The sequence below is a fragment of the Dryobates pubescens genome, chromosome 26, assembly GCF_014839835.1.
Source record: "Dryobates pubescens isolate bDryPub1 chromosome 26, bDryPub1.pri, whole genome shotgun sequence".
NCBI lineage: Eukaryota > Metazoa > Chordata > Aves > Piciformes > Picidae > Dryobates > Dryobates pubescens.
The window spans coordinates 5,916,188-5,938,553 of record NC_071637.1 but is presented as its reverse complement, the minus strand read 5'-3'; the positions used below and the strand labels follow the sequence as shown (position 1 = coordinate 5,938,553).

The 22,366-nt window shown below is 44.5% G+C and overlaps 1 protein-coding gene across 1 annotated transcript in view; it reads right to left on the bottom strand.

Annotated features, from left to right (window-relative positions):
- Positions 1–21,584, bottom strand: part of TOP1 (DNA topoisomerase I) — a 66,459-nt gene extending 44,875 nt beyond the window's left edge. The window contains exons 1-2 of the mRNA XM_009908652.2: positions 21,406–21,584; positions 20,696–20,720 (exon numbers count right to left, since the gene is read on the bottom strand). Of these exons, the coding sequence (XP_009906954.1) occupies positions 20,696–20,720; positions 21,406–21,438 (58 nt within the window). The 5' untranslated portion in view covers positions 21,439–21,584. The remainder of the gene's footprint in view (positions 1–20,695; positions 20,721–21,405) is intronic.
- Between the last annotated feature and the right edge of the window lie 782 nt (positions 21,585–22,366).

Here is a 22,366-nt window from a genome sequence, read left to right as displayed (position 1 = left end):
GAAAGCTTATCATAGATAGGTTAAGGAGGCCAGGAAAAAAACCCACAGACTGATAACTCCCACCTTGTGTGACTGAAGCCTCTGGGCACATGAGGTTAACCTGAAGCCAATGTCATCGCTGGCATTTAATCCATCTAAACCAACCTGCAGAAGCTGGGTAGGTAAACAAGATGTACTGCAAAAGCCTGCTCACAGAGAGAAGGGCAGATGCTCTTTACTGCACATTTCTGTTCAGCCACACTAGATTAATGGCTTCTTTTCTGTGCACCTTGTTTTTTCACCTGCTGAGGAAGTATCTAATACTCTGCAAGTAATTAATGCTTAAGCAATTCAGACAGCTATGAGGTATATATAAGGGATGCTGACCTTAAGAAAGTGCTACACTGCAAGTATTTTGCTGAAAAACAACGAATGATGTAGACAGCAGCAGCAAGTTAATGACCTGCCAGTGCCTTTTACATTGTCTCTTCTGAAAGAGGTGACACTTTCACATCACCTATTCTGCAGATCTTGGTTCTGTGTAACAAATGCGGAAAGGCACTGCAAGGGGAACTGCAGTAGATGATATTACACAAAAGGAGAAGACTGAGGATGCCTTATAAAGCATGAAAACACGTTTGATCAGCACAGAAAGGCTAAATTAATAGCTGCTTCTTGCACATGCCAAAGGGCTCCCGACTGAGAGGCAACAATGAAGTTTCAATCCATTATTTGCATTCAAAACCAAAAAAAGTTCATTGTGAAAAGAAACATGTGTTTCCAGGGATTCCCAAGATGTAAAACATTCTCCTGTAATTGTATGAGTAAGAGTCAGAGACTGAAACCCATTAGTATGTTTCCACTAAACAAAGCAGAACAAAACAGAACACCAAGTTAAAACTTCAGGGAAATGACCATCATCAGTGTTCAGATAAACATGCTGCTGTGCTGGCATAGAGAGAGGAAAAGTCCAGAGAGTCTCTGAGGAAATGAGATGAGAAAGCAACCCTATTCTTGTTCCTGGCAATATTTATTCTTACAAGGCTACACATTAATGAGTAGAAGCATTCATGTTTCATAGCCCCCTCCATTCAGAACCTGAATACCTTGCCTATGAACTTCCTTTACTGGAGCAGAAATAGTTTCAGTATTTTTTTCTTGTGCTTTATGAGTCTACAGCCACATGAATAAACAAAGCTACATACTGCATGTACATCTCTTTAGAAGGAGCAAATCCAAAGCCACATTTTTCTTCAAGTTTCCAAAGCCAAGGCCCATCACATCTCAGCACATTGGGAGGCCAGGCTGAGGTCAAGAGCAGGATCCAGGTTGGAACCTACAGTGAACACTGGGACAATACATGAATGCTCCAGGACACTCTAGAAATAAAGGCATGTTAGAAGTACAGGCAAGTTTATATGGTCATTGCCAAATTCACTCCTAGCTGTGGTCATATCCAACAACTGCCTGGCTTTCAGTAGGCACTTATTCCTCCTTCTCCCACCTCAGACTAGCACGAAATTACTTTCCACAGCCAGTGAAGGCATCTGAACAGACAGAAAAGTGGAAAGCCAGGCTACTGTAGCAGCCAGTGATTCTTTCTAAAGCCATCTCTGCCTGTATCTGATTATCACAGCCAGATCCAAAAAGCAAAAGGTAAGAGCAGACAAAGGACAGCCATGATAAGCTTGAGCTTCATTGCCTCTCAAGTTTCTAAGGCCTTACACTCCTTGCAACTAAATTCATCTGTGTGTATTCCATTTGCTAATAACATATATAGAGAGAGGATTGTATGGATGTGAAAGAAAGGACACATCCTGAGAGCATGGAGGACTTTGGGGGTATATAAAGTGAACACAGCTCAGGGGAAAATTTTGCATTAAAAAAGTAGTTACAGGAAGGTTCTCTGCCAATTTCTTTTAGATCTACTAATACTAGACAATTTTTACTAGAATATGTCACCTCAGGTACTTCCAGATTCATACCAGTTTCCTCCCCACTGTGTGAGATGCAGTTAACAAACCCAGCACAGTGGGAAGCACAGACTCACTGAGAAAGCCTGGACAATCGTTCACAAACCAGTCTAGCATCCAGGAGCTTAGAACTAGTTTAAGAATTATGAAAGGTAAATTCTAAGGGCATTCCAATCGATAATGCAAGGGGGATTAATCCTGTTTTCAGAGTTAGGGAGCAGCCAACCTTTAGCACAGATCCAAGGCTTAGCACAGGAGCTGTCACGCGGTGCTGTCACACACAACCTTCTCTCCAGAGGAGACAAAAGGGAGGGATGTAGGAACCACACTGAGATATTTGGCTGCACTGGCGACAAAGACAAAGAGAACTGCCCAGGGTGACTGGCAAGTCACTCAAGAGTGAGATCCAGAAGGCGCACAACCCTCTGCCCCGCTTCTCCAAAGTGCTTGCTGCAGTGGGGCAAGTGCAACATTTACAGTCATGTTTAGACTTCAGAGCTGTCAGGGGCTGCTCAGATAACCTGTCCCTTACTGCAATGCCATCTGAAGAAAAATGGTTCACTTAACCCCTGTTGTCCTGCTCTGCAGGAAACTTTTTCCCTTAAGGAGTTCCTGGCTCCAAAATCTTCAGGACAACATGCTGCTTTTCATCAATCCCCTGTCATGAAGGAGGTGCAAGCCAGGGTGGATGGAAAACACTCTTGCTTAGCCACCAAGCGCACTCAACAGGAGGGAAACTTCTGCTCCTTGCCTGCTTCATGGCTCAGAGAGCCTCAGCTAACGCTAAACGTAGTGTAAGAATAAAGCTTAGACCTGAAGCGAGGAGCGCGGTGACGGTGCTGCTGCCTGCACGGCTGTCACAGGTAGGTGGGCTGAATCATCTTCAGGCGAATTTTGACAAAGAACTGCCCGAGAAACAGCTTTGAGAGTTACTTCAGTAGACCGGGTCAAGAGCAGAGAAGGATTTTTTAGTGCAGTCTGTGACAAATTCACACTGTAGACAGAGAACTTCACGTACTGTTCTCCATCAGCAGACTGAGTCAGTGCCCCTAGCAGAAGGTTTTTCCGCCTCCGACTGCTCTTTACACCATCATTAGAAAGGTGCAAAGAACACAATTTGTGAGACGGAGTCAACAGCTGCTTACTGCCTGCAAACTTTCACGACAGGTGAATCAGGAGAGAACAGGGGCAAACAACTATAATTCCTAGTCCTTAGAGAGGACAATAGAAACTTCAGCTATATCTAAAAATAAAAGAGACTGATCTAACTTTGGGGCATCAGAAGAAAAGTTTCACGGCTAAAAACCACACCAGACAACAGGAAAACTGCTGCCTTGTCAGGGGTAATTACACTGCAGTGACGTCAGCTAGGAAAATATTTTCACTTGCTGGTTGTCTCGATGAGCAGCATTTCTGGACTCACTAAAAAGAAGCTCCTAAAGGCTCCCTGAAATTCTGAGACTTCTTCAGCACAGGAGTGATGTCTCAAGAGCAGATCACACAGAGGCTGTATTTGCACCAGCAATGCATGAGAACAGGGCTGACGTGTTTGACTATCCCGGGTTTGACCCCGAACAAGGGCTTCCCTCAAGCAAAAATTTTACACAAGATGGAGAAGAAAAAAAAAAAATAGCAGCTGCACTGAAGCTCTTTGCAGCAGTCAATGAGCAGCCTCCTGTCAGCAGTCAGGATCACACACAGTTCATACACATGGGAGTGGTACAAGCTGTGCTCAGTGTCCTCAGAGGCAAGGCTCTAATGGCATTTGTTCAAAGCCTTTCATTAACCATCCCTTGACACATGATGTGGCTTTGGCCAGCGCTGGTCTCCTGCCTGCTGTAGGGAGGAAGGGCTTGAAGAGGCAGCACCCTTGGGAACAACATCAGGCCTCCACAATCCTCAGTATTAGAGCATAATTTGAGTCTGCAAGTAGATAAATGCTTGGTAAATAATTTAAATCACCTCTGCCAAGCACTGCCACTGTTTCACATGCTGGAGTCAGATGATTCTCCTACTACTTGTTTAGTATGATGCCTACTAAGCTCAACTGAAGGGGGAAGCATGGCCAAAGACATAAAAACTTTATTTCAGATGACCAGGCGTTTGAAATTATTTTGATCACACTCAAGCTGGTTCCTCACTATGAGCAACTCCCACACTGATTCCAGCTGGTGCTTTGTTATCTACAATAATTTCTTTAAGTATAGGGCTGCACTGGATGGATACAGCCCAATTTTACCTCTGTTCCCATTGTGGGCAAGTTAAGTGATCCCTTGCCCAGGTCAGGCCCATTCCAAGGGTTGTCTGCAAGCACCTTATCACCAGAAACTGTTTTGCCACAAGTCCCACTCTGGAGACAAGGGAGGGAAGGCAATTCCCCTGCCTGAAGGGAACATTAGCACAATTACCATACCAGAGGAAACTGATTCAGGCTAAAAGGCAGGAGCAAGTAAACAAAAAGTAAATGTTTAATGACAGTTGAGATTTCTACCTTTCCAACAGAAGACTCCCGAGTCTGCTGAAAGGAAGGAAGAGGACATAAAAAGAGGCATCACCACAGAAGTGTGGGTCACTGTAGCTTTAAAAGTGAGGTTTCAAATAAGGATGTGATTGCAACACTTAAGTGACTAGCACATACAGCTCCTAGATACGGTGCACGAAACTGTACTGGAAGTCTTCAACTGTCATCAGTAGACACAAGATGTTACTTCAAGTCACAGCTATGCACCTGTGCTCTCCATTTTGTTAAATCCAGGTCAAGGCTCACTAGCTGGCAACTGTTAAATCACAGATACAGGCACTTGAAACCAAAAAGTAACCTGGTAATACAGGGCAACGGACTATGATTACTTTCTTATTAAGTCACTTCAATTAGGAAAGCTCAACACAACAAATTATCAGTTTGGTGAGGGGTTTTGTTGTTGGGTTTTTTTGGTTGGTTGGGTTGTTTTTGTGTGGGTTTGGGTTGGTTTTTTTTAACTACTGGCTTACATCTTTGGATGGAAATCAAAATTTCAGTAAACAGAACAAATTTTCAGATTTCACCTTACACAAAGTTCACATCTGCCTTGAATGAGGCAGACATGAAGTGGAGAAAAACATTTACTCTTGTTTGTTTCACATCTAAAGCCTATTAAAATCAAGCAGGCACTATCCTTGGAAAAGGAATTTAACCAACTGCTTCTGGTTACCCCTTCCCTCAGTTTTAAGAGTAGTGCTTTCTTCACTTAAACAGCTATAACTAGGTGTGAAAAGTCAGCCTTCATTTTTCAGCTTTCAAATGGCTTCCACCATCACAAAGAACTGTTAAAACTGAGAGAAACACACTGCAGGTGCAGAGTCATCAGAAGTTCATTTATCACCACACTTCAAACTCCCAAGTGCTTAACTAATGACTTCCATCAGATCAGAGGTTCTGCTTTCTAATTGCTGCGACAGATCACACTCTACTTTCAAGTCTTCTGAACACGAAGCCTAGCATTATTTAAAGATTTTAAGAGGCTGGTTGGTGAGGTGGTTTTAAACATGCTCCAAAAAACCTGATGTGCACTACAGATGCAACTACAGGGATTCAATGCTTTGTTATTCCCCTTTAATACAACTCAAAGTTGAGGAAAAAACCCTCACCAACTATAGAGCTTATTTTCAAGATTACTCCAAAGGAAAAAAAATTAAGAAGTATTTCATGCCACTTGACTGACAGCAGAAATAGGCAAAGGAAACAAGAGGAACATCTAAGATTATTTACAACCTGATAATTTATTCCTGAATGATTCAACTCTAAGACTAGGACAAACTATTTTTACAAGTTTCTTGGCTGCCAGTTTTATGTATGTTGAGACAAATTTTTAAAAGGTTATTACAATTCTTACTGGAGTCCAAATTAGCTGAATGCATCCATAAAATTCTACACACAGGACTAATACCACCTTGCAAGTTGTAGTCAGTCCAGCTGATGTAGTAGCTTTCTCCCACACAAACAGCCCCAAGCAGCAACTGTACTGCTCCCTCCTTCCCTCTTCCAAGTATTTCAAGCCTGTGCGAGACAAAAGCCCTGCTGGGAGTGGAAGCACCATCCAGGTACCCAGTGGCAGAACACAAGCTTGCTCCCTTCAGAGTATGTCCTGCGTCAGCTGCACAGAGCATGTTTTTGAAACCACAAGCTCCTGAATGCTTTTAACCCTTCTTTGTACTATTTCAATGATGATGTTTTGCAAGCTCTAAAATGCACCAATTTATTTTTGAGCACAGATATCTTTTCTCAATAGCATTTATCTTACTACCTGTACTCCAGTCCCTAGCAGACCAGAAAAAAACACTCCCTCTTTTTTTCCTGAGATCACAACTGCAACCTGTGCTCAGCTTTACCTGATATTATCAGAGGTAAAAAGCCACCAGCACTAGAGCATTAAGCTTTCACCAGTGCATAGTGCTGGTACTAAGTAAAGCCTTTAAATGGGAAAACTATGTGATGAGTAGCCCTAATGCCATAAAAAGAATGAATGTGCATAACCTCTTCTGAAAAATCAGCAAATGACAGGACATGCCATTCCCAAACCTAAGAAGCTGCATGGACAGATCAAGATACTCCTGGAGGAAGGAGTATCACAAAATTGAAAGTTAGGGAACAGCTTGTAACAACCACATTTCTCTTCTAGTGCTGGAATACTAAATACTCCAGAAGATTATATAAGTTCAACCTGGTTTCCTCAGACATTTGTTTGCATCTCTAAGAGGTGAAATCGTTCAGTAGTCTCTGACTACTACAGAAAAACAAACATTTCAACACAGGTTTTCATAAAAGACTTTAAAGTAATTGTGATCACAATATAACCAAGACCCTTTCTGCTGCTATAGTCACTGTAACAAGTACTGGAATCTTGGCTGCAGCACTTTACACAAAGAAGCTACCCTGATATGAAATTGCATTTATTTTTTTAAGTGAAAGCAGTGAGCACAGACAAGTAGAACAAGCAGACATTCTGCTAAGATCAAGCATCCCATTTTCTCAACAATCTAATTCCGCTGCAGTGATAAGTGTGCAGTTAAGTGTCAAGTCCAGCACTTGTTCCATCAAGGGGTGCATTAGAAGTTGCTGTATGAACCCCAGGCACATCTGACAGACAAGAATAACTCTGATTTGATTAAGTGCAAGGGTAAACTTCAGTGACCAACAGGGAGGAAACATCATTTGACTCCTGGTGTACAAAGACTTTTGACAACCTGCTTCTGTTGTTCTGGTGCCTACTTGGAGCACCAACCTCCTCAAGTGTTTTGACCTGAATTTAGTTCTGTATGTAAATAAACCCATTTGTATCAGAGGATTTAGGCAGTCACATTCCTGCAGTTAGCAAAGTACTAACCACAGCCTACAGTAAACTGCTAGGATCACTGGCTGTGATGGGGAGGAGACAGAACAAACTGCCTTCTCAGACTGAAGAAATAGCTTGTGGGAAGATGAACTGAGCAAGCATCAGACACTTTGTGACCAAATGACACTGACTTCAGAACATGGAAATAAGAGAGCTATGAGAAATCTACATTCATTTTTTAAAAGCACCCAAACACTTTGTGGAAGCTTAGCAGAAAGCCCTTCTGAACATGAGGTCTCATCTGAACTGAAAGCAAAGCAGAAAACTTACCTTCCCAGTCTCTGGAGTACCTATGATAAAAATCACCATTAGACTTCTTTGTAGTCCATGCACTTCACGTTTTTTTAAATACTTTTTTTTTTTTTCCTCCCCAGTATGGGGAAAAAACAAAGTGAGAGCTGCTTTGCCTCAGTTCTCCTCTGGAGCTCATTGCCAAAGGCTGATTCCAGAGCTCTGCTGAGATTAAACTGTTCATACACACAAAAACACAGTACAAAAACTCACCTTTGAAGAAAATCAAATAGCATTTTTATTTCAGCTCCACTCAAAGTAAATATTTGCCATGTGCAAGTCAGTAGAGGACTTCAATAAAAATGAAACTGTGAAGTCTTCCTTTCCCCTGCTTAATGTTCCTCCCAAAACACAAACACACTAATATTATGCAAAGAGGACTCCTGCAACTACCACACCAACAAGTTCCCTTTGGCCTTTATGGCTTCTTAGTCTGGATAAGAGTCTGAGCATAAGGCTCCCGTGCCTGGGTGGGGTATTCACCAGAAGAGAGGGGGGAAAAAAAAGAACTTAAATTAAAAACAAATTCTGCTGTTAATAATGAGGCTCACATCTGTTTTGAACACTGTTTCATGTTCTTGTGAAATACAGCTACAGGGGACTGACTTCACAAAACAATGCTCCACAGCTCCATCCTCTATAAAGGAATCTGTTTAGAAACACACACTTGAACTGAAGTTGACGAGGACTTGCTAAAGCTCCGGATCCTTTGGAAACGCAGCCAGGGCATTAGCATGGTTTCTCATTCCAACCAAGCACTACCAATAGGTGATGGCAAAGCCCAAGCACAGATTAGTTTCTAGGAGATCCAACCCCTTCCTGAACCAGCCATCCCTGCTGTCAGCACCAAATATAACCTGTCTGCTCAAATGCACACAGAACAAATTCAGCTGGTGTGCAAAGGCAACACCAGTGACTTTGAGGAAAAAATCTATCATATTTCTGAAAGGGGCAAACGTTGCCCTGGATGACTGCTGTGAGAGACCTGCTCGAGAACACAGGGCAAGACAGAACATTTCAACTCAGGCTACAGTTCCACAATAACTTCACTTTCTCTTGCCACACATTGACAGTGATGGATAGTGAAACTGGAAAGCAAAGATTATGGACAAGAGTCTCAACAACTGAGCTGGGATGGAGGGAAGGGGCAAACCTGTTAGACACAGAGGCAATGCTCAAAGAATGACAGCTTCACACCTTAATTTATGAAACAGGAAACTGAGGGACTCATCCAGTCAAGTGCTTCTAAGATTCAGTTTAAGAAGTAAATTAACAGAATATGCAGTTTATGGCCAGCTCCATTCACTGCCAGACAAGCTAGGGACTGGGGCAAACAAAACTACCCAGTGCTGGGTTCCCCCCAGACCACATGCTGACAATCAAAGAAGCCATGTACAGAGCATCAATTGCCACACCACGCTTCCCTCCTTGTATGTAGATGACGAGAACAGTCTGCAGCCCAGAAAGAAGCTTCCTTTAGATGCAAGTGATGCTGAATAAGCCTACTTGATGATAAAAGAAAAACATTGTTTATGACAGCTACTAAACTCCAGAGAGCAGCATATTTTAAATTAGAAGACTGTATCTACTCATAAAAACAGGTATTTCAAGGACAGCTTGCTTCTGGCTCCCTAATGAAGTGCAGGTGACATACACAGCTATGATATTATGACTCAGACAAGATGCCAGCTTCTCTGAGAGGCTCCCTGGGTTTGCAGTAGGAAGAACACAGGAGGACATAAGAAAGCAAAGTGAAAATGGCTCTTGAAAAATGCTTGTTATCCACATTCATCTCCAAAGCTATTTTAGAGAGCCAGAGAGATGTTCCAGTCCACTGGAGCCAGACCAAGCAACCCCAACACCTACTCACTCCGATGTGACAACTTGGAAATATCAGAGGTAACAGCACTGATATCCTGACTCTGCTCTGTACCAGTGATTTCTAAAAAAGATGGATCAAGTTGACACCTACTACAGGATTGGGCAAGTCAATGAAGACGTGAATCAAGGTCACTGTTATTAAGAGTTCATCTCTTGCACTGCAGTTGTGTTCACATGAGCCTGCTGCCTCTGGATCTGGTGATCTACATTTGTGTGCTGGAACACAACTTGTACCTTATTTTGTCTACTGCTAGAAAGGACTCAAGTCTTTTTGCTCTTTATCCCTGAGGTGCACTGTTGCCAAAGAGAAGGAGCCTAATCTTCAGTCAAAACCAAAGCTAAAAACTAAGTGTCAAGGTGTAACACCCGTAACGATGACTTACACACAAAGGGGTCTCCGGTGCACAAGCAGCACTGCATCAAATGGAGCTCATTTTAACAGCCTCAATGACGCTCTCGCTCCTCGGAAGAGCAGGCAGCCTTTTATTCCCCATCTGGTGGTCATTAAATCCAGAATACAAACCTCAGAGTACGTCACTAGGACTACTCCATCCCTCCATTTTGTAGAAGCTGCTTGTGTTGCAATGAATCATACCCTCACATGGATTTCCAAGGAGCTCCTGCTTCCAGTTTCCCAAACTGGCTTAGATTAAAACGGCAAGTGCTGGTCTAACTTGTAAGTGTACCTTCTGGGGCAAGTCAAAACTGGTACCTGCCCATCCCAGCTGTTTATCTCTCCAATAATGGATCTTACTCACACACTGCTAGTATTCACAAACTGGCACAGACATAATATGCTATTCCTATTGCTCAAGGCACAGTCAGGAGACACTCAGAGCAAGGTGGCATGCATGGTACAAGAGACTACCCTGTAAAGCACTTGGTGCCAGATCCTTGCACACAGACCAGGAAACCACATATCTCCTGACTGTGCATTTCACTACAGCACACATTTTAGTATTTAGTACCACAGAAAAGAAAATACATACTCCAGCTTTGGAGAGGAGTTGTGCATTTAAGAAAAACAGGTAGCATATGCTAAAACTGCAGAAGCCACCTCTTTTTTTGCACTGCCCTTTGCTAATCACCTCAGTCTTCAGCTGACAAAAGAATTAAAAATCTAAAACAAATGTCCAGATTAGAATTGAATCTTAGTCCTAGCCAGACAGCTTTGTATCTATTTCTGTGCTGAAAGAAATCACTCCCACTCTGCTCTTGATCTTGCACCTCTAAGGGGAGCATAGTACTGCCTCTTGTCCCCACTGTGTTGCCCATTTAAACAATATGGCCTCAGGACAGGATAACACTGTACAGCACAAAGGACCTTAATCCCCAGCATAGTGTCTGTGTGTAACAGAATGTTCCTCCCCAGTGCTTCCTGTCCTCAGCTTCAAAGAATCTTTCTTCACATTCAACCCTTCATCTCCACACAGCCTGACCAGGGCAATACAGACTGTGCCGATAGCTGGAAAAACAGCATCACACAAAATAATTGCCATCTCACTTAGCTACTAATCTCCCTAAGGACAGAAAGGACTCCATCCACCACAGAGCAGATGAAGGAAGACAGGCCTACCTGGTTATCAGGTCTCCAAACCATCTTATGTCAGGAGCTATATAGCAGGGTGTCCTCTGCCAACCACCAGTGCTTTACACGTCCAAACTCTTACCGCGAAAATAGAAGCCTCTTAATTTTGCTACCCTAACTCCAGAAATCTCTGCATTGCAGTTAGAAGACCACTACATATTCCTCAATTCTATCTCCAGCTACTTAAAAACCTGCCACAAATGCTTACTATACTTCAAAGGCAAAAAAACCTACAGAAGGTGAGAGCCCACCTTCCCCTCAGCCTCTCCCCTAAAAGACCTTTTTAGGCCACCTCTCCAAACCAAGACACTGCTGCTTCCGAGGAAGATCAGCAGCTGTTTTGACAAGCCTGGCCCTTGTTCAAATACTGGAATCCAAGCTTTGAGCAGTAATACATTGGCATCAATAAAAAGGTCAACTAAAGTACATTGCTCTGGCCCTGTAACACAGGTCATCTATTCCATGCTACATGCAAAGGAAAAACTACCAATTCACTGTTCAAATTGGAAAGGTGCACAGAAGTCACAAATAAAAGAAGGGGAAAAAAATGTTCTGGACTGCACTCCGCAAGTTCATATTCTCATGTGTCAGAAGCAGTGTTAGGCAATAGATCAGAGTAAGTGACAAATGCCAGGAAAAATGAAAACTCTATTTGTGCTTGGGTATTGCTCTGTTCCTATTCATTATTTTTGTGACTTTTTTTTACCACAAAGTTACATCTCTGGTCAATGTCTAAAAAGGTCTATGAAATTCTTAGAATCACTCTATGCAGCCACTGCTGCACATCTCTTAGCTGCACCAAGCTAACGAGGCATTTGGATGGAAACAAGACAGCTTCCAATGCCATGCTGTGTACACTGAGTAGTGGAGTGAGCCCAACGCTTCAGGAATTACAGTGCATTTGGTAAAACTCATTCCAGAGCTGCCAGACAAACAGTGCTCATGCAGAGGGCTTCAGACAGGACAAGCTGTATGCAGTCTTATCCATGATGAACATGACACCTCACATTTCATTTGTTCCTAACATTTATTCCCTAGCACAGCAAAATGCTCTACTAGTGAACTCCCAGATGCTTGCTGCAAAAATTAGTAAGACTGCTCATCGACGACTGGGATTTCAAAATGAGCAGGAAGTGGTAAAAGTCACCAGGGTCTTATTTCGAGCAAATAATTGGAAAATAGCATTACAGGAGAAAAAGAGACATTTTGAAGCCTCAGAACTATGTCTTCATTGAAAATCTAACAGGTTTCTCCCCAGATAAAGTTGTACTAGCTGCTAAATACCATGTGCCTGTAACAGACTGTCAGCTGTGTGCTGCAGCTGAGGAGCCATTAACGGGCATTTAGCTAGTACACCCTGACCACCGGCACGTCTTTAAGGGACACAGACATGACCTAGTCAAAGATGGGTTACATGGGCTGATCAAAACATTTCAGTGAAGCTACAAGTACACTCCAAGCTTTCCCGAGGCAGAAATCAATCTCTCTTCAGTCATGGAAAGATACAGCCAGCTGCAGAATCACTCTGCTGCAGCACTGAATTCCACGAGTATCCACTGGTCTTTAACACACAGCCATCTACGCTGGGCAGAATTGTGAAGGAGCAAATCATCTTTTAGTGGGCACCACGAAGCTCAGCACTCTGCAATACTGCTAGAGAAGGAAGCCATTGTCTTTACAACGCTCCCTAAAATCCACTGCTCTGACGAAGGTGCAAGATAAAAATACATACATGCACACCCACACAGCTCACAACTGCACAAAGCTTGTGATCATGAACAAATACATTCGTCGTCAAAAATACTGATAAGGAATCCATGAAGATCTACAGATCAGAAGCTCTGTGGGAAGCAACTTCTGGCTCTAACACTGACAGGAGCCTTCTAATAAAACAATTTCCCAACTGCTTGATGCTATCCCTCTTTGCCCTCCAATCATCCCAATTTTAGAAGTTACCATCTCCTAACTATAAAAGGGATTTAAGTACTTTAGGTGGAGACATGGGTTGTTTTTCTTGATGAGGTATTGTCTGCTGAGGCGGAATGACAAGCACCTACACTAACTTCCCTGCTGTGCCTCCTATATTTGAGCTTGCACTGCCCCCATCCCATCAAGATCTGCATTTCAGACATTTTCCAGCCCCCGCCTCCAAAGCTTTCCAAGACAGGAGTGAAGCACGCTCAATGCTGTCTGTCCTTGTGACTCCTTCATGCTGGGAACTGCCGGTTTCAAAACACATAGCAGCTGTCAGTACAAGTTAATGACCTAAAGTGGGCTACCACTGCAACCATCTTCAAGTGAAGCTGTGGAGATTTAAGTAACAGCAGTGAACAAAGGAATCTTCCCCAGGGTGAAGGAACAGCATCAAATGCAGTATTCACCAGAGCTGTTCAACCACATCATCTTTTTCAGGCACAGCTACGTTATTCTAGTGGACAAGCAGGCCTTGAAACCATAGAAAACATCACCAGAACTTTATGGTAACACTCTAGTACATTTGTGAGGCAATTCCTATTTGAATCACTGTCCCTATTCTACTCATCATTCCTCATCACAGGACTCCATCTCCATCATCAGCTATTAATAGGGAAATAATTGCCAGGTTCTCTCACTTCTCCAAAAGCCTCAAGTCTGATCTTCACCAGCTGTGCTGGAGGCTCTCCCAAGAATATTGTTTATTTTAAAGACTGTCACAAAACTTTGTACTTCACATCACCACTCCTACAGACAGAATGAGGTTTAACAAAATCCTACTTTTAGCTCAAAGTAGTGCAAGAACCATTTATATGAAGCAGGTGTTACAAAAGCACAAGTTTCAGGAAGTCTGACCGCAGCTCCCTACTCTCCACCTCCATTCTCAAGTCTGAAGCTCTCACTTCTTCATCAGCTGAGTAGATACAGAAATCAAATTTAGAAACCAAATTTCAACTTGCAAATATGCATGTATGCTCAGGTGCCTAAAGCCAGCAGCAACTGTCTACTGCTCTTCATACCTTGTAGGTCATAAGAGCACAGAATTAACTCTTTTCACATCACCTTCCTAATGCTTTAACTCCTACTGTGACACCAGAAGATACTACTGCAGTTCACTCTTCATGATCAGTAGTTTAAAAAGCAAGCATTTGAGATGAAAATATTTCTAACTATAAATCTGATTAAATCCACAGGAACTATTTGGTATTTATGTCAGCTAGGACATTTTGAACAAATGCTCTGCTAAAAATACTGTAGTCTCATCCACACAGGGAAACCACTACTACAACTGGTTTGACTGAACTACTTACTGAAGAGCTGGAGCCTGCAGCAGAAAAGGCTCTCTGCTCTGCCCAGAACAGCACTTCATTCCAGTGTTCAGCCAGTGACACAGTGGAAGTCACCGAGGGCACACTGCAGTAGGAGCATCCTACAGCAGACAGTAAGGGCAACTGGGAATGCTGTTTAAAAGGTATAATCCTACGGTAGCCAAGAAATGGGTTTCAAAAACTGATTTTCTAGCAGTCCTTTCAGGAGTTCCAGCAGCAAACTCGCTGCTGAAACAACCACCAGTCCCTACCCTTCTGCTGGTTCTCTCAACAGGAGGAAGCATTTTGAAATCTCCTGATGATTCGCATTTAAACGCTGACAGAGCGAAACAGCTCAGAACAGAGTCATGCAGGGAGAAGGTATGCCTGAGCACACAGATCCACAAAGGTTGTAAAAGACCTCAAAAATTGAGTCCAACCATTAACCTAACACTGTCATCTCCATCACTCAATCACGTCCCTCAGCACCACATCTACATATCTGTCATATGCTGCTGCTGCCTCAGGCGAGAGAAAAGCAAGGTGATGAACACCCGTTGCTACGACTGGAGACCTAAGAGACAGTCCTTCAAAGCTTCAGGCAGGAGCAGAACACTAAAGAGCATTTTGTTCCCATGTGAGGTTTTCCATAAAACTTGGGGCAGTTTCTGTAAAACTAGTAGCTGAAAACACAATTCAATTTAATAAGCCAATAAATACTTTTGAATGACTGCATATCTTACAAGGATATGTGAAATACATTAACACAGCCACCTCAAGCAGACTCAAAACTGCCCCATCCTGAAAAGCTACAGAAAAACAATCTACACCATTTTTTTACATGAAATTGGCCTTTACTCAGTCAGTGCATCATTAAAAACCATCCCTACAGTCCAATAACAAAGCAGCAGAGACAACATCAGAGCTCCACTGATTTTAGCACAACTAGAGCAATTTACAACACCAGGAAGAACCTGACCGGGAGCCTCTCTGGAACAGGGCAGTGGCTTGTGCTATTTCAGCAGGTATTACTTTAACAGGAATCCAGTGAAATCATTAACAGAGGAATTTGAGTCAATGAGATGTTAAGTACTTGCTATAATTACTTATTATTGCAGTTTCTGCTGACTGGGCAACTCAGGAGGCTGGAATCCAATGAACTATCTAACAAATCTCTGAAGTCGCAGTTGTAAATGAAATTAAACGTGGATTTGTATTCGATCACATTTATGAGCTGTGTGCCTAATTTATGTGAAGACATGTGAAAAAAAAAAATACCCTACCCAAGCCAACACCTGCACTTTCACGTTGGTCCCCTGGTTACAAACATTTCATGTTTTACAAAGCAAACAACCAACCCTGATAACACGCCAATAACAGATAGTGCTTAATGCTGTAGTAAAAGGAAAAACATCGTAAGGAAATCTGTCAGGAGGAGGAAGCACACAGGCCATTAACCCCCAAAACACATCTTCCAGCACATTGAAGTAGATCTGCTGAGTTTTAACAAAAACAGAAGTTGGCTGCAATGAACAGAAATGCGTTCAACATAAGACACCCATTAAGTTTCAACCTGAATGCTGCATGTGTCAGAACAATTAACACAACTAGACCTCAAGGTCTTTGGTAAAGCCCTTCTGAGGGTACTGCTGGGAAAAGAGATGCAAACTTCTGTAACACATGGTATTTAAGAGCCGTTTGCCACCAATAGATTTGTTTACGTTTCTGGGAAGCGTAGTAAGTGACCAGAGGACCCCCACTCTTAACAACCTGAAGGCTTCTATAGTAAAGCCACAGGGTTCTGCTCTCCAAGGCCTGCAATAGATTGCTCTGAGCATATTGAAAATCAATGTGGAAACTAAATCAAGAAATTTTGCAGCAATTGGCGTCTTGGTACTTCTAAAATGAAAAAAACACTAAGTGGTTTCAGACTTAAAACTAGCCCAAGCATTGTTCTAAGACTGTGGGCAGCACTTCTCACAATGCAGGCTCATCACCCAGCACCACAGTCTGGAAGGGGAAGTGACTCCAGGCTTGCGTTTGAAGGAACAAATGACATTCTTCACGATTCACATTTCCATGTATCACAAAAAAGGGAAAGGAAATTTTCAGTGGAGATATCTATCTGCATCTAAATACCATTAACCACCTTTTGTAGTTTGGATCCCTTGCCAAACATTTGACATTTAAAGGCGCTGATGACGTGCTCCAAGGGAACTTAAAAGACAAGCTGTGTACAAGACCCAGACAGAGCACAAGAGTTCACCTTCCATCTCCCTAACTTCACAGAGGTTGTCCAGCGCTGTGGCACTAATGACAGAAATAAGGTACACAGGGCCTTCTGCGCTGTTTCCAGAAACTCTCACCCACCCAGAAGGAAGCAACAAGCAGCGCCATGAAAGAACAGATCTGGTCTCCAACAGACTGTTTCTCAGCCACTGAAAAATCTTCAGGAAAGCTGTGTTACTTTTCAGTTTGTCAGCATTTACTTCACCCCCATCTTCTAGGCAGGCAGCTCAATCACACATGAAACACGAATTTAAAATGAAACACAAAGTGTGCTGCGATTCCTTAACTTGCAGGGCATTTGCTCTGCACTCTTGCCCATTCCCCTTCATATCTTCACCCGATGCATACAGAGGTGCCACACGAGTGCTCAGGCCAACATAAAAAAACCTGCCAGTTTCTGATAAGATGCTGCAGCAGCAAGGGCTTAATTTTTCCTCCCAAAAAGTTCAGTTAAAGCAAACCCCTCCTTCAAGTGTGTTTGACCTCCAGAAGCCAGCTCCATGACACTGGCCAATCAAATTCACACTTCTGTTAATATAATGGAATGGTTACCACAGTGTCATCAGCCTTGAATTGCACCTTAACAGTATGAGTAAAGTCAAAAACAACCCTATTTAGACCTATACAGACCAGTTCTGATCACAGCCCTGTGAACAGCCAAGACACTAACAGCAGTAAATAGAATTTAGCAGTTTGGAATACAATTTCATTATTTTGCAAACAGAAGTAACTTTTATCTACTGCACTCTGCAAACAGTGAGAGAACTAAAAGACAAGATAAACTGCTTTGAGTCTCAACATTGCCCTCAGTAGTAAGAGGTTGTTACAATTAACCTTAATAACAAAGCTCTGAAAGGTGAATCTCAATAGAATCCAAACAGATTTTGCATCTGAAGTGATGTGCAGTTTTAAATAGGGAAAAAATATCCAAATGATTCTCTCCCCAAGTACATAGTTGTGAGCCAGCACACACATCTGTGAAGAAAGCGTCATTTTCAATGACCAAACTGTGCTTGGCAATGACAGGTTAAGACTATCATATCCCTTCTACAAAGCTGAAGGCTGCAAGAACATCACCTGTGAAAAAAGACTTGTTGTTTCAGCACAATATTCTTCTCGGGATGGTTTGCAAACAGGCAGTTTTAGGACTGAACATGGAAAATTCTTTGCTGTGTGTACTGATACTAAAAATACAGTTAAGGTGGAAAAAACCACCCCCTATGGCCAAATCAAACAGCAGGAAGAATCTGGATATTGAGACAGAATGCAATTACCCAAGTTGGAATTTGCCCAGGACACTCTTACTTTGAGTGATCTGGCTATTTAATGACAAGAAATAGCCAGGAACACGTATTTTCTGCTGGCATCCTCTCTCATACCTAACACTACCCTGCTATCAATGAAATGGACACGTAATCAGATCCAAGTTCTCAGCTACAACCAGGGTGCTCCTTGGTGACCTGCAATGGATCAGCAGATCCACCCCCATCCACTTCACTTCTGCAACAACTTGTGTGATCACCACCTGAGGTAGGATGTCCATTGACCCAGATATGAATATCAATAACAACAGGAAGCTCCAAAGTGCTGTGGCTGCTCTATTACTGACACATTATCCAGAAGACACCCCAAACATTCTTTATTAACAGAAATGTTTATGGCCGGTACATTCAACATCCAGAATGAGTCAGTATCAGCTTCCAGAGAAACTTCCCTTCCCCCAAATGTAGAGCTTCCTCTTAAAAGGAGACTTTGGCTCTACTGCTGAACACTGCCTACCAATAATCAAAGTCCAAACCAATTTGAAACTCCTGGACAAAAAACCCCAAGAAGTACTTGAGATTCCTACCACCCATTCCTGACCTTTGCTACTAAACAGGATCAAAACAAGAATATGAGAGCTAGTGCCTCATGACTATGCCTAAATGAGAACCACTCTTCTCAGATCCACGTGTGACGGTTCCCAACACAGAAGCTCAAAGAACTCCTGCGTCGAGGGAACAAGACATGGAGCAAGCAGAGGTGACAGGTTTTCAGGAAGATCAGTCGTGGTCGCAAGGTCAGAGAGGACAGCATCTACTCAGCATTATTCCCTTTACCAGACTAACAGGGTTACATGCACCTTTCAGCTCTGAAAAGGATTCTGACCAGTCACAATGATGTTACATGACTGCCATGAAATAATTAAAGAGGAGAAGAGTGCTGGTACCTACACTGGCATGAATCTTTTGGGTATGCTTCAGTTACCAGGAATTCAGTTTTTCCATCAAGGTGTCATACTTTGAATTTCTGTACTGAATTCCTCCAACACATGGTAGAAATAAAAACTGGAGGAGTTTTAAGTGCTGTATGTCTAAAAGCCTTAGAAGAATAAAACCACACAAGTTCACAATAGAGGAGAAAATTGCCTCCAAGAGGTCCTCTGGAAGCATCATTCTCCCTATGTAAACCAGCACATAGCTTAAGTTTACCAGGGAGTACTTTTCCCTAAATAAAGATGATGTTCAGGCAAATATTTCCCAGCACAAGACTACAAATATTCCAATACATGCTTATATTTAAGTTGCTTCAAGTGTTACTCCTACACTTCCTGGAAAATCCACTGCACCCCTTTCTCTGCTAAGAATTCAGAGCCCTACTATAGATTCAGAATGGAAATAAAAGTTCAAATCCTGCATATTCTCTATGGCATGCCCCTGCTGCACACACACAATCACATTCCAATGGGCTGACAGAAACAAAGGTGCACCCAAACGTAGACTTGTAAATATTTACACACGGTAGCCTACAAAGCAGCCAGGCACATGGACATCCAGAAGGAGCATGTTAAAAATCAGTATAACTAGAAGCCAAACAGATATCTTCAACCACTCTTTGGTCCTTTCCCATCTCACCAGTCAGAGGACAGCTCAGAGGTCCTTACAATTCCCAAACAGTGACAGTAACACATAGACTACAAAGGCAGACTGCATGTCACCAACTCCCCTCCACCCTGCTTAAGCATTTGACACCTACCAACTTGGGGGGGGGGGGGAGGCTGCAATTAGCTTACTTCCTAGAAAAATGAATAAACTATCAGAAAAAGTTAGCAGCCATCAGGCAATTAGAAAAGGTAACATTTTATGTGTGTATATATAAATACTAATATATAAAGGCATAAAAGTTTATACGTTCACACATAAATATATACAAATGCATAAAATTACAGCACTCCTATTATGCTTCTGAACAAAATGAACACATAGCTCACAAACTTTCTGAAGTGATGCTGTCTGCCCTTCTGGAATTGTCTACACTGCTGTGTTTTTAGTCTTTTTCTAAAACGTGTGGGTAGGGTATTTTAATTTAAAAGCCCTACCCAGCAAGGTAAAGTTACATCAATGAAATAGCAAGGAAAGAAAGAAGCCCGATCTTAAAATGGATGCAGCAGATTCTTTTAAAGAGCAACATGTTGCAATCACCTTTCATTTTAGGGGAAGGGAGTAATTCCCTGAAAGGAACAGAGACGGGGAGCAGTGGTGGGGGGTGGGGAGGGAAGCTGCAATTTAAAAAAAAAAAAAAAAAAAAAAGGTAACAGGAAAAAAAAAATGCTTGGGGATTTATTTTAGCTAAAAACTTTGCTTTTCTGTCCGTTAAGAATAGGTTTGTGGCCGGGGATCGCTGCCCGGTGCCTCTGCAGAAGGCTCCTCCGGCAGCTCTGGGAGGAGGAGAAGGAGAGAAAGCCACACAGAAGAGAGGAGAAAAAGAAAATGGCGCAGAGACTAAGTCCCGACCGTCGACAAGGCGACTTTCCAGGGAGGAATCGGGGCCCAAAGGGGACCCCAGGAGAGCCGATGAGCTCGGATCGGGGGCCTCCGGTGCCCCCACTAGTGGAGGCGGGGGTCGGGGAGGGGCGAGGCCCCCGGGAAAGGGCCGCTTTTGGCAGCTCGATGGGAACAATGGGGCCGGTGAGCGAGGAGCCGGGACTTAGTCTCTGGGACGCCATGTCTGTGCGCGGCCGGCGCGGCGGCGAGGCGAGGGGCGCGCCGGGGCCACACTCACCGTTCGCTCGGAAATCCGCCTCGATCTGTGGGGAGAGGAGACAGGGAGAGACCGTCAGCAACGCCGTCCCGACGGGCATTTATTCTGTTTTTTATTTTATTTTATTTTTCTATTGTCGAGGGGTGCTGGATTTCCCTTCCCCTCTTCCTTCCGTCACATTTCCAGAGAAATTAAATACCAAATGAAAAATGACCGGCGCGATGCAGAAGGTGCCCTCCACAGAGGGGGTGCGGGGTGTAGGAGGAACGGTCCCCCGGCATCCCCACAGCTCCCGGCATGACACCCCCACCTCAAAAGGGGAGCGAGCCAGGGGAAGGCGACCAGCCGTCCCCCTCCCCTTCTCCCAGGCAGGAAGGCAGTCACACACGCGCGCACTCAGCCCCACTGCCCCCGATCTGGGCAGAAACGGGTCCCGGAGTGCGCGGCTTGGTGATGGGGGCTCCCCAGAACGACGACGCGGGGAGGCAGGCCGGGTTGACAGGGCTCTCCCCACACGCGGTGGTTACCCCGAGCGGGGACAGATAGGGAGCAGCAGCATCGCACCTCTCCCCTCACTAAGGGTAATGGGGGGGGGGGGGGGGGGGGGGGGGGGGGAGGAATCAGCCGAGCACCCACGGGACTGAGGGGAAGCGAGAACTCTGCGGCCTCAGTGGCGAGGGACCCGGGTCCCCCGGGAGAGGGTTTCCCGAGGGAGATGAACGGACACTCACCTGGGAATCGTTGTGCAGTTGATCCCCGCTCATACCGGAGGCTGCGGGAAGCCTAACGGAGCGAAGCAGGAGAGAAGAGCTGAGGAAAGCCGAGCCGAGACGCGCCGCCGCGGACGCGCCGAGCCTGGACGCGACAGAGAGCGCAGCCTCTGGCTGCAGCGCAGTTGCGTAACAGACTAAGTCCCGCTTTCGGACAACTGCGCAGGCGCCACGCCTTTTACTGCCGGGGCGTGGCCACGGCGACGCCAGGCGGAGCGCTGGGGCGGGACTTGGGCAACGGCCGCAGGCGAACTTGCATCCCAATCGTGCCGCTCTGCGCCGACTCGTCTTTTACATATCCGGTCCCGCCTTTTCCTCCCCGTTTACCAAATAGCACGGAGAAGTCGGCCCTCATTTACATACTAAGCTCCGCCACTGAAGGCACCCGGGGCATTGTGTAAGGACCCGTGCGCCGCATTGCGCATGCACTATGCCCGCCCTACCGGCTTAATTTGCATACCAAGGCCTGCCTACTCCGCTGAGGGGAGCATGGCGGCGCTTGAGCGGGCTGTACCATTGGTGTGCTGGCCCCTTTCCGGGTCTCCCCTGGGTCCCCTCGATCCCCCAGCACAGTCACACCGTGATCACCGTGCGAGACCCCGCAGCGTCTATTAAAGGAATGGGCTGCAGGGTTTCCTCGGGGCCGCCTTTGCGCCTAGCCGGGCCTGGCAGGCCTGTGCCCCGACCCTCGGCAGGTTTTATCTATGAACATGGGTGGCACGTCTGCTCACGGTAGCTGAGCAGCCCCGGCGCCCGGGAACTGGTGATGGCAACGCTTACGGCATCCTGGTCAACGCGAGACAGGGCTGCAGCATGTGGAAACGTGGATGATGGTGGCCAGGCTGGGTGACTCCACCTGGGTTGTCTTCCCTCCAGAGGGGCCTTGGGGCCTCACAAGCCGTATGCCGGCTTTGCACAGAGA